At 36.2% G+C, this 18,141-nt stretch overlaps 2 protein-coding genes across 7 annotated transcripts in view; one reads left to right on the top strand and one right to left on the bottom strand.

The window, feature by feature from the left end:
- Positions 1-18,141, bottom strand: part of LOC129778125 (protein Wnt-6) — a 193,608-nt gene that overhangs the window by 130,611 nt on the left and 44,856 nt on the right. The gene's annotated exons all lie outside the window — the stretch shown is intronic.
- LOC129778126 (protein Wnt-10a) overlaps positions 5,093-18,141 on the top strand; it is a 44,193-nt gene continuing 31,144 nt past the window's right edge. Inside the window, exons 1-2 of one of the 6 annotated variants that reach the window (XM_055784829.1) lie at positions 5,093-5,158; positions 12,950-13,322. In XM_055784829.1, coding sequence (XP_055640804.1) covers positions 13,258-13,322 — 65 coding nt within the window. In that variant the 5' untranslated portion in view covers positions 5,093-5,158; positions 12,950-13,257. Of the gene's footprint in view, positions 5,159-5,188; positions 5,617-5,714; positions 5,732-11,149; positions 13,323-18,141 lie in introns of those variants that run through there. The other 5 variants (XM_055784827.1, XM_055784828.1, XM_055784830.1 and 2 more) reach the window with 5 other exon arrangements.

Genomic DNA, 18,141 nt, shown 5'->3' with positions numbered 1-18,141 from the left:
GTCAAAGAAAACTAGTCCTTGATGGCCTGCGTTGCTCTTTCAAGCTCCTTCTTCTTCGAACGTTGTCTGTCCATCCTTTTTTAGACCAAAGAAAAACTTCAAACCTGTAGGACCAATTCCCACAAAAAAAGGGGCTATAATATAAAAATATAAGCTTTTAAGCATTCCCTTTCGAACTAAAAAACTTTCCAATACGATAAGAAACGATGGCCCTAATACGTTTAAAAATTTCCATAGAGTCGCTATAAAACCGTGGCACTCAACGTGTTATACTTATCAGGGCCCGAAATCTTCGAAGGTGAAAAATGAAAACCGACTCTACTCTCAGTAGCTTCGCTTCGACTTGAACTGCTTCGGCAGTCGCAGTCGCGAATTGACTAGAAAATGAATTGACTAGCGTTGACTAGCGAGCATGACTGATTAACTAGTCCAGTCAGTGGTTATTCTAACTGACACGTCTAATCTGCCTCTTCCTCTGTTCCTCTATGGAGGAACGAAAACTTGATTTCTGATGCAAAAAAGTAGTTACCCCATTTAAGGACAGTTTATTGTCTACCCATCGTGAACTCAAACCAACTAACTTAGACTGTTATCAGGTATGCTATGAAGGTCCTCGCGTTAGCACTAGTAAATAGCGTGCAACATAGCGCACACACACTGCACGCTGTTTTATACGTGTGAGTAATTTCCATGTATGTAACAAAAAAAATCTAGCTCACCTGTAGCGTTTGTCAAACCACGATGAACTCAAACATCGATGCATGCATACGTGATACATAAGAGAGAGAGAGAGAGAGAGAGAGAGAGAGAGAGAGAGAGAAACGAATTCGTTTTGGGAGAGAAGCGAATTCGTTTTCACATCAACATGCAATGAAGACAATTTATCTGGGAAGAATGAAATGAGATAGTCGAGTCGTAGAGGGGGAAAGCGACTAAACGCCCGACTGACTGTTTAGTCGTTTTGGTGGAGAAACTGTGTAAAGAAGCCAAAATTTATTTACAACTGAATACGGATATAGTCAGTCAGATAGACAGCTAATTATCCTCAGTTGACTATGAATATGCCGAGCTCTGTTACTTATAAAAAATGAAATAGGAAAGATTAAGGAAATGAAATAGTGAAACATGAGATAAGAACTGAGGAAATACTGGGCATAATAAGGTAGAAATTCCGAAAAGTGAGAAAATCTGAAAAAAAGGTCAATATTGAGAAATAATATTATAATAATATTGGCGAAAAATTAGAAGAAAAAATATAAAAAATAACAAAAATCACGAAAAAACAGGAAAAAATAAGAAACAGTAAGCAAAAAAAATTTTAAAAAATAGACTAAATCAGCAAAAATACGAAAAATAAGCGAAGTCTAATGCTTTCGAACGAAAAATAAGGAAAAAAATCTGGAAAAGTGAGAAAAATACAAAGGTGAATAAGATGAAAAATTCAAGGAAAAATAAGGAAAGAATTCAAGATAGGAAAAATTATAATACTAGCGGAAAAATGGAGAGACACTGAGAAAAAATAGAGAGTAATCAGGAAAAATCAGAAAAATATAAGAATAATATACATGAGAAGTTAGGAAGAAAAAAAAACAGAAAAAAATACAAGAAATAACCACAAAAAAATTAGGAAGAAATTAGGAAACAATGAGTTTTTTTTAATCGGAAAAATAGCGAAAATTATACTTAAATAAAAAAATCAGAACAAAAAATACGGAGGTACAGTAGGAAGAAAATAATCGAGAAAAATCAACAAATTTGAAAACAAAATCGGGAAACAATAGCAAAAACCAGGAGAAACCAAAAGAATGATAAGATTATAGAAACATTCACAAAAAAAATTGGAACAAACTAGAGAAGGCTATACAGGTCAGACTCGATTATATACTTATATCGATATCGATTATATACAATTTTAAACTGGATTATATATATAATAGAATAATTATTATATATATAATTAATAATACAGGTCGGACTCGATTATCCGGAGTATTAATTTTTTTTTTCACTCCGGATAATCGAATCATAAAAAAACGAATTTTCTCTCGGTAAACGTAATATAATTATGTTTTGCACTTATTTACTTAACGGTTTTACCTACCTTGACCCGTTTGTATATTTGTGACTTTGTGACTTTGTAACTTTGTAACTTTGTAACTTTGTTTGTAGCGCTGTATCACATTAATAGAAATTTAACCTCCTCCCCGTTGACCGATTGATCTGGAATTTGAAACACATATTTATTTCTGTTGTCATTATAAAACTGCGTATTCCATGATCTTGAAAATCCAAAATGGCGGCCGCTACAAAATGGCGGATTTCATATTTTCTCAGAACCGCTTCAATGTGGGTATCATACAAAAGGGCTTGACTAGTGGAACACAGTTATTTGTGAAAAATGTAAATCCAAGATGGCGGCCGCTACAAAATGGCGGATTATGTATATATTTTGTCAAAATCCCATCAATATAGGTATCGAATGATAGGGCTTGACCAGTAGAACACAGTTATTTATAAAAAATGTAAATCAAAGATGATGGCCGCTACAAAATGGCGGATTTCATATTTTCTCGGAACCCCATCAATATGGATATCAAATGAAAGGGATTGACTGGTAGAACACATTTATTTATGAAAAATGCATATCCAAGATGGCGGCCGCTACAAAATGGCAGATTTAATGTTTTCTCAGAATCCCATCAATATGGATATCGAATGGAAGGGCTTGACTAGTAGAACACAGTTATTTATGAAAAATTCAAATCCAAAATGGCCGCCCCCACAAAATGGCGCCGTATATATTTTTTGAAAACCTCATCAACATGGGTATCAAATGAAAGTGCTCGACTAGTAGAACATAGCAGATCATGAAAAATCCAAATCCAAGATGGCCGCAGTCCCAAAATAAGTAATTACGTTTTAAATGGTTTCATTCAGCTTGGACTGTTTGTATGTATGTTTGAATGTTTGTAAGGTTGTTTCACATTAATGGAAAATTGATCCCGTTCCTGTTGATTGATTGATCTGAAATTTGGAAGGCACCTTTAATCCTTCTGTCATTATAAAGCTGCGTATTCTATGATTTTGAAAAATTCAATTTGGCCGTCGCTAAAAATACGCAGTTTTATAATGACAGTAGAATTAAATGTATGTTCCAAATTTCAGATCAATCATTGATCAGAAACGGGGTCTAATTTCAATTAATGTGGGACAACCCTACAAACACTCAAACATACATACAGGTCAGGTCAAGCTGGATGAAACCATTAAAAAGCAATTGTTCACTTGGGAACTGCGGCCATCTTGGATTTGGATTTTTCATAAATAAATGTGTTCTACTAGTCAATCCCTAACAGACACCTAAGCAGTCGCCACGGCCAAGTTGGTCGAATTGCACTTCAAACTGCTGCCCAATCTGCCGTATTCTCCAGATTTGGCCCCGTGTTACTTTTTTTTGTTTCTACAGATTCTTGGTTCCAAAAATTCTGAAAAATCAGTATAAATACTGATTATTCTGTAGATATGGTAACCCTGATGAGGAGGTCATCGCCGCCACAGTGGCTTACTTTGCAGACCTCGAGAAAACGTATTTTTCAGATAGATTGAAGAAGTTGTAGCATCGCTGGGTTAAGTGTATCGAGCTAAAAGGATTAACTATGTTGAGAAATAAATCGCCACTTTTCCAAAAAATTGGTTTGTTTTTTGTAGGCTAAGTACTTATCGTACTGCCCTCGTATGTAACAACTTTCTTGAAGACAGTTTTTGTTTAAAGAGTAATTGTAGAGCTCTAGATGCAAATTTCCCCTTAAATTCGTTCCCCGGACCATTGTGCATTGAATGGACTTGTGGAAATGCAATTAATAATTGAATTAACAGAAAAACTTGTTTACCAAAAGTGTTTCCATTTAGTTCCGCTACTTATGACGCAATGTTAATGAGTTTTAAAATAATCAATGTATAATATCTCTCAAAGAAATGCTGCTGACAACATGTGTCCGGAATTGAAAGCAAAAGTGTCCGGAATTTGAATCCTGATTTGAAAAAGTTTCCGGAATTAAAATAACGGCACAATGAAGAAATTTGTCAAATTTTGAACAAATATAACATGTTTTTGTGGGATTCTGTGACTAAAATTAATGTCTTCTTATTTTATATGAACGGTAATTTTTCATACTATGATATGCCAATATATCAAGTAGTTGAATTTATTATGGAAGCGCTTGAGTGTCGATGCATTACGATACCTACCAATCGCATCTATTGAACATACCAATTATGTTTTGATTTTTCGATGATATTGATGATTGATATATTATCCGGATTGAAAAGCCTTCCAGATTCGGAACCATCACGATACTAATTTTGTTGCTGAAGACCTCCCCATGTTGGTCTTGGAAAATGAAATATTTTGCAGCTCAAAACAGTGAAGTCACTCCGCGAGAATTCGATATATCTCGCTTGACACCATTCTTGAACGCGGGTAGCATAAAAGATTTTTTCAGCCCTGTGAAAACACTGTCTATGAAAACGACTTGTTGACCCACGACTTACTGAACGAGCCAGAACAATAACGATAACGATTGTACCTACAAACCTATAAGGACCTACGAACTAGAAACTTGTGTAATTCATCCGAAATTGCTGTTAATTTTGTAAAAAAAAGTGATAGTTTTCAATTTGGTCCTTTAGTTATTGAACAATAGCGTTTTCGTTTTTTTAATGTTTCACGCCTGTCACAATAATGTTCAAATGGTCAGTCTTTTAAACGAAGTTAATTATTATATCCTACACAATATACATCATTTCAACCGAGCACTTACATATCTCTGCAAACTGGTACAATTTGAGTGGTTTCAACATTATGGGCACACACTGAATTATTCTCTTCAAATCCAAGTTCCAACCCACCGTCATCCCAGGTCCTCGTGAATGAATCGCTGCATTATCCTGATTTCCCAGCATGAGTCGGGAAAATTTTCTGGCGATGCGCACGCGGTTAGTAATGCTAATGATACGATAGCGGTGACGATAATGATGACAACGACAGTGTTAATGCTGATGACAGCAGCTCCGTGCGTCGTTTTCGAGCTGGGTCGTGCGTCGTGGAGCCGCACTTTGCGAACACGTTGATCGCTGTGGGTTATTGGCGGAAACAATGGTGCACGCCTCATAATGTCTCGCGACAAGAAGGGATACCAATCGTGCTAATCGGCCCGTAACTCGAGTGCAAGTGGGAGATCAGTAGGGCGGATTTTTGTTTTGTTTTTAGTTTATCCCGCGCGTTTGAGCCGAAGAGGTGCTGCAGTTCCGGTTCGGGATTTTTCCCGTTTTTTTTACGGAACATGGAGTGATTCGATTCCGGAAATTATGAGAGCTCAGTATAATGAAAATTGGTTACCATAGTGCTCATGACCGCGAACGAATGGTTGCAACCAGTGCTCAAAAGGAACGGACAGTTGAATATTTTTTTCTGTGTAACAAGTCATCCTTCAAGTTGATTACAATCACGAATGAATGACAATTGAGTATGAAGCAAGTTACGAAAAGTTGAAAACTATTCTCTCTGCATATGAAGGATACGACCGCTCTGATTCATGTTTAAACTGATATATTCGAGTACTGATATTTTTCCACGATTAATCCAAATACTTCAAAAACGAAATACCTTTAAATCATTTAAATGGCTGTGAAAGGATGTCATAGAAGTAATCGAAAGATGTGAAAATATATGGTGAGAACAATCATTCTGGCTAGTTCTGATGAGCAGTTCGTTTTCGAAATCATCGGTTTTGAGTTTTGTTTCCGTTGGAGAAACAGAAGTGGAAGCAAATTGCATCATATGAGTCATGGTGAAGTGTTTATTTTTTAGTTTCCTGCTAAGAATACATATCTATGTAAATCTTAAAAAAAAATTGTAATGAATCGTCGAAAATTCGTTGTGAGGTGGGATTGCATACTCAGTCCTGCAATATGCTGTAATTTAATTTTTTATTTCATTTCCCAACCAAAACATACATTTTTCATATTTCAAAATATCGAGTTCATCGGAATATGGTAATGTGATTTGGATATTTGCGAAAATGCTATAATTTCAGTAACACGTGATGTAACAGAATGACAAATAGGTAGTCAACATGTCATGCGCTATTTTATGCTGTCCAGAGAGTTCTTCCCTTAACAGACTTTCTTTGGGACCTAAAAAGAGGTTAATTTGAACATGCAATATCTGGTGAACGGGTAAACTAGCCCTTACCAACAGAGCTTCGAAAATTTTTGCCGGTTTGTAAATGAGACATGAGGTCCGACATTGGCCTCTTAGAACACGATACATTTCCTCCTGGCTAACTCTGATCGTTTGTCTCAGATCGCTGTATTTAATTCATCCAGGGACTTGTTAGCTCATAATACAGAATTCCTTTCCAATCTCACCAGATACAGAGTATGACATTTTCCAATGTAGACCGGCTTTGAAGGTAGCTAATAGTGGTTCATTTTGCTTCTTTTAGATTGTTTTTTGTTCAATAATGCCGTAAATGACCAATTTTTCATCACGTCACGATTTGCTTCAAAAACCATGTAATTCCAGCGTGTTTAAGAGCAAGTCGCAGACGGAAATACGATCCATTGAGTTATGATTGTTAAATTTTGTGGAAGCGATACATCGTAGCGATTTATGTAACCAAACTAGATGCTCATGAACAGTTACTGTAAGTTTGAAAAGTTGTTTGTCGAGGATTATTCTTCATCAGTATCTCGATTGGATCATCGTCGGTGGCATGAACCTACGGACGACCCAATTATTCATTGACTTGTGTTAATTCTTAACGCTGTCAATATCGATTGAATAACAGAGTAAGCTCACCCGATAAACTTATTATGAGGGAAGGACCGAGGACCTCAGTAATTGGTAAGAAATTTTAAATGATTTGCAATGTTACATTACTGAAATGTATTTCGGATTCATCGAAAATTGAAACCTTATATTGAGAATAGCCCTCTCTTGTTAGAAAATACAACCATTTCTATTTTTCCAAAAGAAAAATCATATGTATGTACTTTACAAGGTTAGAGAAATTAGTAAACTACCTCGCAACGATGAACAAACCGAAATGAAGTAAACAATTTAATAAAAGGTCTTAGTAAAATTGTTGGGGATGTTTTAAGAATGTTTCATGAAATTTTTTTTTCTGGCAATATTGGTTTTTCGATTTCATCACAAAAAATTACAGTAATTTCGGAAATGCACATATTTCTATAGTTGTGTGAAAAGCCGATAGAGTCTCTCTCTCTCAGTCTCAAAAGGTCAATTTTCGGCCAAAAATTTTTTTTCGAGATGACACCAGATCTCAACGTTTCATGCATTTTTAAGTCATTTGGCATTGAAAAAAAAAATTGATTTTCTAAATTTCCTTTACTCTCCCCTTGGAAGATTTTCGAGGATCAAAAAATCAAAACTTTGAGCGCTTTGAGGCACCACTAAATCATGTCCGATCGAGCTGAACTTTGCACAGATCATTTTTTGGGGACAATGAACAAAATGTACATGGTCGGTTTTTGAAATTCGATGATGAAATTTTTCCCATACAAATTTTTCCCAGCCACCCTAATCTATACTATCAACTTCAACTAGTTCGAAAATATTACTAAGAGATTCAATCACTTTTTGTATTTTTTACAATTATTTTTCTAACAGCTATTCTATGAACATCAAAAGTGCGACCAATTTGACCTTTCGCTAGAAATTAATTTTAAGCAGCTCTATTCATTCATTTTTTCTGTCGCAACTTCGACGAAACACGCTTGTAAAATGCATATTACACACAATTTTTATGCAATAAACTTGATGATAATATGGAACAATGATAAATGAATAACATGCTTAATTAATAAAATTATTATATTTCTGAATTAAGACCAACCAATTTTCATTTGGCAATTTTGAATTATTAATGATTGAGGAAGTCTGAAATTGCTCATCCACTTAGAATAAAAAAAATCTCGTGCATTTTTTACAACATTCTTATTGACGAATGCTGATTGGTATCCTTCTTCTTCTTCAATGGCACTAACGTTCCTAGAGGAACTTCGCCGTCTGAACGTAGTATTACTTGCGTCATTTTTATTAGTACTTAGTTGAGATTTCTATGCCAAATAACACGCCTTGAATGCATTCTGAGTGGCAAGCTCTATAATAAGCGTGATCACAGTGCAAGTCGGAGGAAATTTCTTTGACGAAAAATTCCCCCGACCAGAACGGGAATCGAACCCGAACATCCGGCATGTCAGTTATGACGCTAACCACTCGGCCAAGGGAGCACCTTGGTATCCGCTATACTGAATTTTAAGTAAAATCTTTTGTTTAAACTCAATAACCGAAACACATATCCTTAGTAATGTTATGTAGAAAAAATCTGATCTTACGGTCTCGATACCTTAAAATTCATTAAAAAAAATGTTTTTCGAAAGTAGACATTCGGTTGTACATTTTTTTTTTCTAGAACGCTCATTCATACAATAATTTCAGTCGAAAAAGAAAATATATGAAATCATTCAAATTTTCAATCAAAAAATTTAAAAAAAATATAAAATTAACACTGTAAAAAGAATATTTTCAAAATTCAAATTCATTTTTCTCAAAAACGTGTGTTTTCAAAATTCTAATTTGGGTGAAGACAAAACACAACGATATAAATACGACCCAAAAAAACCTTTGTTTCAATTGTGAGATATCAAAATTTCAAGAGCTGTTTTTTCGTTTTTTGAGATCTATATTATTTCCCCATTTTTATGCTCATTACGAAAAATATACTCTTTTCTTTTAACCTTGGTATTTTTAAACCGTGTGTTCAAATTCCGATCTTTTTACTTCAAATGAAAGAACACGAACTGAACTTTTCAGGAAAAATTGTAAACTGCGAAAACATTGTTTTTATTGTAAAGTGTCGAGAAACAAGAGAGTCTTACTTCTTATGAGATTTTCCATAACAACCATAACAGATAGAAAGTTGCTGTCTTCGACAAAACTTTATATTTTAACTAGATCTAAGACATTGTCGAAGACATTAGGTCGTATGAATAAAAAAAGTATTTACTTATTCTGCCCGTTTCCAAGTAAAGTAAACTTTCCTAGTATTTACTTGAATCCGTATGAATAAATGTTTACTTTACTAATTTCATTTTCGAATTCGAACATAGTTTTTACTTTGTCAAACATCTGTCAACTGATTGTTTAGGTTTCGTTTCAAAACGTTTTTTGGACAAAGCGTGAATTCGCGATGAAAAAGGAATAGTGTCGACGTCTGGTGGCGACTTTCAATTATGGACAATAGTTTGGGTCCCTATCTCGTTAGTGTAATACCCATCATATTAGAAGACTCGAAGCCAGTTTTCAAATGTTAAAATTTGAATGAAAATGTTCACATCATGTTATTTAATCACTTAAAACACTTTTTTCCGACTTTTATTTAACCCTTTGTCTACATTTCCAACATTATTACTGAAACTTTTCATTATAATATAAAGTTGTCTTCGAAAACAATTATCGTACAAGATTTTTTCACCACCTGCAAACAAAAGTGTTTTTCATTTAAACAGAATGCCAATTTGGTACGGAAAGGTTATTTTTCATTCATAATTTAAATTTTAAAAACGTGTTCATTCCGCCTGAAAATCAATCATTTTTTATACGCTCCCCTAAACTAGTAAACGAAGCTCAATGCCATCAATGCGGATCGTTAACTTGTTTAACTTCAAGCGCAAGATAGCAGCATTAAACATAAAAAGGATATGAAATCAAAACGAATGAAAGTGTTTTCAGATCCAAAGTATGCTCATGAGCATACTTGATAATTACGAAGTAAATACTTGATGAATGCTGTTTTATTCATACGAAATCAGCTAAACATCCATTTTCGAAAAGTAAATACTTTGTTGTTTCTTTTATTCATACCAAAGGTAGTAAAAACTTAATCTCACTCCTCGACTGCTTGAATGAAGTAAAGTAAAGATGAATTTTGTTTTTATTCATACGACCTATTATATCGCTATCTTGACTTTAAACAATGAGGCGAAAAAAATATATGATGTGATGCAGCGAAATAAAATGGAAAATATTCTCAGCACCAAATCTATCTAGCTAATTAAATCTAACTTATATTAGGTAGAATCTTTTGAGAAGTCTATAAATTTGTCGTGAAATCCAAATGAATTAAAAACAAAGTAATTTGTAGCTACAAAAAAATAAATAAATTTGGAAAAATATATACAAATGTAGATGATTCTTATATTGCATAGATTTTAAAAATGGAATAAGGATTGAAAATATCATCTGTTTTATACGGTCAAAATTTAAAAAAAAATATCTTGTCGATTCTAAGGGTGTGTCACATCAAATTGCATCACGGAAAAAAACGCTGTAGAAATTTAATTATTAGGAATTATATCTTCAGCTTTCGCTTATAATCAGATAAGAGTTTATAGATCACGTTGGCCATGCTTCACTGTCAATTTTTCGTAAATTTGGAAAAATGTCGTCGAACGAAAAAGAGCGTCGTGAATTAATCCTGCGCACTCATTTCGAGAATCCGGAGTTGTCACATCGGGACATCGGTAAGATGCTGGGAATCGTCCAATCCACGGTCAGCAGAGTACTAAAACGATACTTCGAGAACCTAACCATCGACCGGAAGGTGAAGAACGGCAAAAATGGATGGTCCGTCAGTGAAAAAGATAACTAGCGCGTAGTTAAGCAGTTTAGACGTGATCCGAGATGTTCGGTCCGGGATGTCGCCAATAAGCTGAATTTGTCAAGTTCATTCGTCCAGCGGACCAAGCAGCGGGAGGGCCTGCGTACATACAAGGTCCAGAAGGCTCCTAACCGCGACGAAAGGCAAAACATGATGGGGAAGACGCGAGCCCGGAAGCTGTACACCGAAATGCTGACGAAGCCGCATTGCCAGGTAATGGACGACGAAACCTACGTCAAAGCGGACTTTCGTCAGCTGCCGGGCCTGTTGTTCTTCTCCGCAGAGGACAAATTCAGCGTTCCGGAGGAGATTCGCAAGCAGAAACTATCCAAGTTTGCCAAAAAGTACATGGTGTGGCAAGCGATCTGCTCTTGCGGAAAGCGGAGCGCCCCCTTCGTGATGACCGGCACGGTAAACGGGCTGGTTTACCTTAAGGAGTGCCTACAGAAGCGCTTACTACCACTATTGAAGCAGCACGAGGGCCCGACCATCTTCTGGCCGGATCTCGCTTCGTGCCACTATTCAAAGGACGTGTTGGAGTGGTACTAAGCCAATGGGGTCACCTTCGTGCCAAAGGAAATGAACCCGCCCAACGCGCCGGAGCTTCGCCCAATAGAGAAATATTGGGCGATTATGAAGCAGGCCCTCCGGAAGAACCCGATAGTTGTTAAATCGGAGGCGGACTTCAAGAGAAAATGGATTTCTGTTAAAAAAAACTACAACCTGACGTTGTACAGAACCTTATGGACGGGGTAAAGAGGAAGGTGCGAGCATACGGGCTTGGGCTCGAAGTATGAATAAAAAGAAAATGCCAAAAGTTATTTAATAGTTTTTATTTTACTGTCTAAAATTTTCAAAAGGATCGGTCTACTGGGCGAATTTTTACAGCGTTTTTTTCCGTGATGCAATTTGATGTGACACACCCTTTAGAAAGAAAAGTAGAAATGTGAAATGCGTACTTGATTTTGTTGCTCGTGTCTATTTGACTTCATTTACATTAGATCACATTCCATTAGTTTACAGCAATTTTAGAATGAAATGCCATTCCTACTCTAACCCATAAACCATAACCCATCCGACCACCCACAAGCAGTCAAAGAGAGCCACAGACTTCCACCACAATCTCGACCATTAAAATATTTTTTAATGTCCATTCCGTCGAGTGTGGCTTGTAAGCTTTTACCCCGATCGTTCGTGATTTTTCCTTTGCTCGCCCAGAATCTCGGGTGGCAGAGCAGCTGCCGCAGTGACTGCTCCCAAATAACAAACCCTCCCAGTTTCACTCGAGACCCACATTGATGTGCTCATTTTTCTCCCGTTTCAAATCTATTGCACGGAAACGCAACCTCAATCTTCCCTCACTTCCCTTTCAATTTGAATATAATTAATGGTGCAGCGTAGTTTATCTCCGTTTCACAATGTTAGTCGTCCCTTAAAACTACTGCTCCCAGAAAGGCTCCGCAGTCGCCAAGCGGCGTCCAGTGACCGCCGAGAGTCGTCGCTGCCAACAACAAAATTATCGAACTGTGCGCCGCAGTCTGGGACTCATCAAGGCACGGTTCACGGTATTCGTATTCCGGCTCGGCACAGCCTCTCTCTCTCTCTGTCTCGTCCACTCATCTGACTCATCCCATCATTCCCCGGGTGCGGCGCGCGAATTGAGTGTCCACACCACCGAGGCGATGAGGTTCATCGCTTGTTGTTTTTCCCGTCCGTAAGTCTCTCTCTCCATCTCACTCACAATTCGATTCCTTCTAATGGCCTGAAATGATCACACCTTCAAAGTTGCTGAATGCTACTACCCTCATTGTAGTGGTGCTTCCCAGGCTCAGAAAGACCAATTGCTGCCATTGCCGCTGCCGCTGCTCCCAGGCAGAAGCATAGGAAAGCGCCCAAAAACGAAGATTGCTGAGGAATTGAAGGAAAACAACGAATTTTTCGTAACGTACAAACTGTCCGTGACGGTGAAGAGCAAGAAAAGCGTTTGTGCGTTTGTGTGTGTGTGTGTGTGTGTGTGGGTGTCTATGTGCCAGTGGAAAAAGCGAAAAGTATCGACGAGGGGGGCAAAAAATCAGTTACTTCCAATCGCCTGACCAAACACTCCTTGCACCCGGGCAAAGGCCCGACACTGCGTCTAGTAATAATTAAATTGCTAGCGGATCCGGAAGTGATCGTCGTTTAACGGGGTGAGTTGACGATTTCAGAAGCTATTAGTGACGAGAGAGCAAAAAATAAACAAACAAAAACTCGATTAAATATGCACCACTGATAGCGAGTTGTAGACATTTCGTCAGTGACGTTTAAGTGTGATTTGTTTTTTGTTAATTCGTTGCGTTAAAGTTGATGCAATGCAAATTAGGCAACGGAACTGCTGGTCGACATTAAATCAAACCGTGGTGCAATGGAACAACTTGAGTGTTAGTCGGATGAACCCGTGTGCGTTTCTGAGTGGAGACGAAGGAGCTAAGGATCGAAGCGAATAGCCGCTCGGATCGGAAAAAGTGTCTGAGCAATGAGCAGTGCGGAAAAGTTGCGCAATGTTATCATCGTTTGGTTTGCTTTGAAAATGTTTGAGAGGTGAGTAATCAGATAGTTTGGACAGTTCATTCTATGTTGGCATCGAAGGCGCTCTTCCCGCGCAAATGCTGATTTTGAAATAGTTGAGTGGAAATTATATGTAGTGTTATGCAAGAGATGTTTTTATTTTGTTTTTTTATTCAACCTTCTGAAAATTCAGTTATTAAAATCACCTTGTTGGACTTAAGTCTCGCGTGAACAAAGATACAGAGCTTTTGAATCGAAATAACAAAGACTAAAATGTTTTACAACCATACGATATGAATGGTTTTAACTGATTCAAAGTTGAATGATTTTATCTTGAGTTCGCCTTATACTTCAGATCAAATAAAAATGGTAATACAATTTAAAATATTTGAAAAATGTTTCACAAGGTTCGACCACTTTATTTCAATGAATCCTATGAAATAATTACATTCTCTTACTGAACAAATGAAATGAATATATTTTGGTAAAGTAAACGCATGCATCGTCTTTAACAGCAGCATCTGTTTTCGCGATCTTCATGTATCCTTAACTCATCAAACTGTTAATGTTATGTCATTAATTTAATATTCTATTCAATGGAATATTTATATTTCATAATTTTGATGTTATATCATATAGACGACATGCTCAATGTGGTTAAATATCTCTTGTTTGGTCTATAGAGAAATTTACACCGAATCAATGTTCTTCGATTTTCTTCAAAATTTTACATACGTTAGATGCTATCCAAAATTACAATTTTCTTTGTCATATGATCGTTGCGAGTTGAACACGACTATTTTTTTTCTATGATATTTGGCCTTCAGTTCATAGCAAATCCAGCTGTTTTATTAAAATGTGATATTCGACAAAGTTGATAAAAGGTTGCTCAAATTCTAAAAATAATACGGAATTTCGTTGCCGGATACGGAAATATCTGATGAAAAACAATGTAAAGAATATTATTCCGAAAACAATCTTTTTTTTAATTATAAGAAAGTCTATCCATTTTAATCGAAATAATTATTTTGAAAATGTTCACACAATTACGGAATATTACATGGTAGAGATTTGATCATACGCTGGAAGAATTTTACATTTAAATATGATTCTCTTACAACCCTAAGAGATTTTCAATACGCCATGTTTATAATATAAGATCAATTTCTGTAACGAGACAATGTAGGAGAGTGTCGATCTACGCAAGTTCAGTTGCACGCCAAACGGAATGAGCAAGTATGGCAGCTTTTGCGTTCGAGAATAACATGTTTGTAATTTCATAATGAATTAAAGAAAGAGCATATTTTAGCTGGAATTCATGGCGAAAATTTCGAAATTGTGTTCAAATGTTCCAAAACTCGATCAATGAATAATAGCTGGATAATTCATTTTCACATTTTTTATCGAGAGTTATGAAATGATCAGTGAAGAGAAGCAAGATCTAGCGAGTTGTATTTTCACTCATGCAAGGGTCGAATGAGCAATAAATTCATTTGATCCTTTTAAATTACCGGGTAATGATGAGATCCTTCTTGTGATGATCCAGAGAAGTGGAGGAACTGTAGTGCCCTGCCTAACTGAAATGTTCAAAGCTAGCTTACGGTTGAACTATATTCCAAAGAAATGGCGACAAATTCGGGTTGTTTTTATTCCTAAACCTAATAAAAAAGATTAAAAAAGTCCAAAATCGTTTAGGCCTATTAGTCTTTCGTCATTCATACTGAAATTAATGCAGAAACTAATTGAGGGGATTAGAATGAAAGGGGTGTAAGTGATTTGATCGATTTCTCTACATCGACTCTCTCTTTGGGTCATAACTTAGCTGCAAATACATTCCCAGCTGTATTCACCAACGTGGAAAATAGGTCAGAACCTCATCTATCGGATTCTATAGCAAACTTAAATTATAAAGTTTTTGCAGTTGAGTTAATAACTAAATAAAAAGTTCATGAAGAGAAAACGATCAAGTCACTTACACCCCTTGCATTCTGAGCCCCTCAATTGATGACTATATCAAATCGCAATATTTGAAATCGACAACACTCAGTAAATTTCAATTTGCATACCAGCCAGGGAAATCAACAGTAACAGCACTTCATACACTAGGACCGAAAATTGAAAAAAAAACACTTGAAGTCAAAGAGTTGCTACATCCCACAATTCAACGTGAAATGCTATGGTACAGCGTAATTCTGATAAAACTGTTGTAGTATGGATATTTCAAATGCTTCAAAAAAGAGAAATAACGTGTAATCAGGGAGGGGCCACAGTTACAGTAAGAACTGTGAAAGGATGCCCACAAGGAGGTGCTTTGCAGATGGTATTGTAATTGTAGTTCGTGGAAAATATGAGCATTTAATCAGAGATAGATGGCAATATGTTCTAAGCTTAACTATAGCATGGTGTGAAGATGAGGGTTTATCTATAAATCCTCACAAAACTATTGTTGTTCCTTTTACACGTAAAAGGAAACTGAGAATACCAGATTTGCATTTGCTAAAATATGTGAAATATGTAGGAGTAACTGTTGATAGCAAGCTCAATTGGAACTCGCATTTATTAGAAATAATACATAAGGCTACAAATGCATTGTGGATTACTAAAAGAACATTCGGTAAAAAATGGGGACTTAGACCGAAAATGATCTACTAGATCTTCAGTGCTATAGTGAGACCTAGAATAACATATGCGTCATTAGTTTGGTGGCCAAAAACAAAAGCTAAGCATGTTCAGGAAAAGCTGGGAAAATTACAAAGGTTAGCTACAATTTCCATCACAGGAGCAATTCATAGTACGTCTTCTAGAGCACTAGATGCAACGTTGAATCTACTTGCTTTGTACCGTTCTAAATCATATTTCGGACGCATAAGGCACATGATGCAGAAAACAGATCTAAACTTCATGCACAGGTATAATACCTGTTGATATTTTGAATAAATTAGTTCAATATTCTTTTAAGCTTCCTACTTTGGTACCTATTTGATTGGAAACATAAAAAAAAATCATAGAATAAAATGCTTTTCAGATGAAGCGAATAAGAATCAAACTTCGGACACTATTTATAAAAAAAATCAAATTTCGAACAAATTGAATTCATACTTTGGACACTTTATTTTGTAATTTTTTGAACGAAAATTACATTACACTTGATTATATTTTATGGTCAACTAGGAAACACTTACCAAGTAATCACAGTAAATTGTTAATGATGATTAAAACTGATGAAACACGGGAGAAATTTAAATATTGATGAACGGGTAAATTCTACGTGTTCACGTTAAGCAAACGTCAAACACAAATGATAATGAGTAGTGATGTCAGTTTTCTGCCGATTATGTTATAATTCAAATGTAGTTCTCATATGAAATGATAATGAAACCAAGGGATTACTCTAAAGAATCAATTGTGATATGAATTTTATAGTTATATCATCAGTGCATTAAGCATTTCAAGATAATAGAACAAAGTGTCCGAAATATGATGTTGTCCGAAATATGATTCAGAACGATATCTGTTCGTTCAATTGGAGGCGGAAAAAAACACACTAAGGTTGAAAATAACAAAACAGTTCTATGATGGATATCTTAGGGGTCATTTAAATATTCTAAAGGAATTCAAACTTAATCCAATACTAACTCGCATTGAATGGGGGACCTGATATTTACCCAGGATCTATAATTTTCTACACAGATGGTTAATTATTAAATTAACACACACACATTAATACACAATTAAACGAAAGAGCCGGGACTGGAATAACCGGTCCTGGAGAACATATCAATTTCAATGGGCAAGTGGCCAACTGTTTTTCAGGCAGAAGTACAGGCAGTTTTTTTCCAAAATATATATTTTTATTAAGGCTCATATGGCGTCAGCCTAACGGGGCCGGGAGTTCAATATTTCGACAATGTTTGCTTACAACTATGTTAGTAATATGTAACCGATTACTCGTGGTTGGCTCGAGGTTAGTATTACAAGTGTTCTCATAATTGGTATGTTGCAGTCTTCAATGCTCTGTACGTGTGCCCGACACCGGATACTTCCTATTAGGATGCAGCTGACCGTTAATCAGCAACGCCCCCCTAGTCAAGTACAGGCAGTTATTGAAAGCCCAACAGTTTGTCTAAGGCGCAATTACAGTTGCATGTCTTAGACATATGCATTTTTGTACTTCTAAATTAGTTTGGAAATGTATTCAACTTCTTCAAATGGTAGCTAAAAAAAAAGGGCAGTGAACTATTCTGGGTACCAGGACAATGAAAAAGCAGATTTGTTAGCTAGATGTGGATCATCGAAACCATTCCTAGGACCAGAACCATTTTGCGGGGCCCCTGAATGTACCCTCAAAATGGAATTAAAGAACTGGGAAAAATCAAAGATTGATGGCATCTGGACACATAGTACAGTAGCTCGACAGACTAAATCATTTATATCACCAAGTAAAAAAGTAACTGAAAGACTTCTCAGTTTAACAAAGAAAAAGACCTATGCACTTTCAGTGGCCTAGTGACAGGACATTGTCCAAGTAAATACCACCTAAAGAAACTAGATAAATTGGAAGATAGTACCTGTCGTTTCTGTAACCTAGAAAGTGAAAGCTCGGAACATTTATTATGTAATTGCGAAGCACTTTTTCATAGAAGGCGCAATTTCTTAAATAAAGGTTTAATGCAACCCTCAGATGTTTGGATAACTTTCCCCAATAAGGCAATAAAGTTCAGCTCAGTAAATTCATTCCATAATACCAACTAATAGCGATACGACACTCTGATAAGGCTTACAACAAACAGGGGCCCGCCACAATAGATCAAATAACTGGTCGTAGTAAATGTACCCAACAGGGAAAACAAAA

Source organism: Toxorhynchites rutilus, chromosome 3 (genome assembly GCF_029784135.1).
Source record: "Toxorhynchites rutilus septentrionalis strain SRP chromosome 3, ASM2978413v1, whole genome shotgun sequence".
Lineage (NCBI taxonomy): Eukaryota > Metazoa > Arthropoda > Insecta > Diptera > Culicidae > Toxorhynchites > Toxorhynchites rutilus.
The sequence above is the reverse complement of the archived record's forward strand: the minus strand, read 5'-3'. Positions and strand labels throughout refer to the sequence as shown.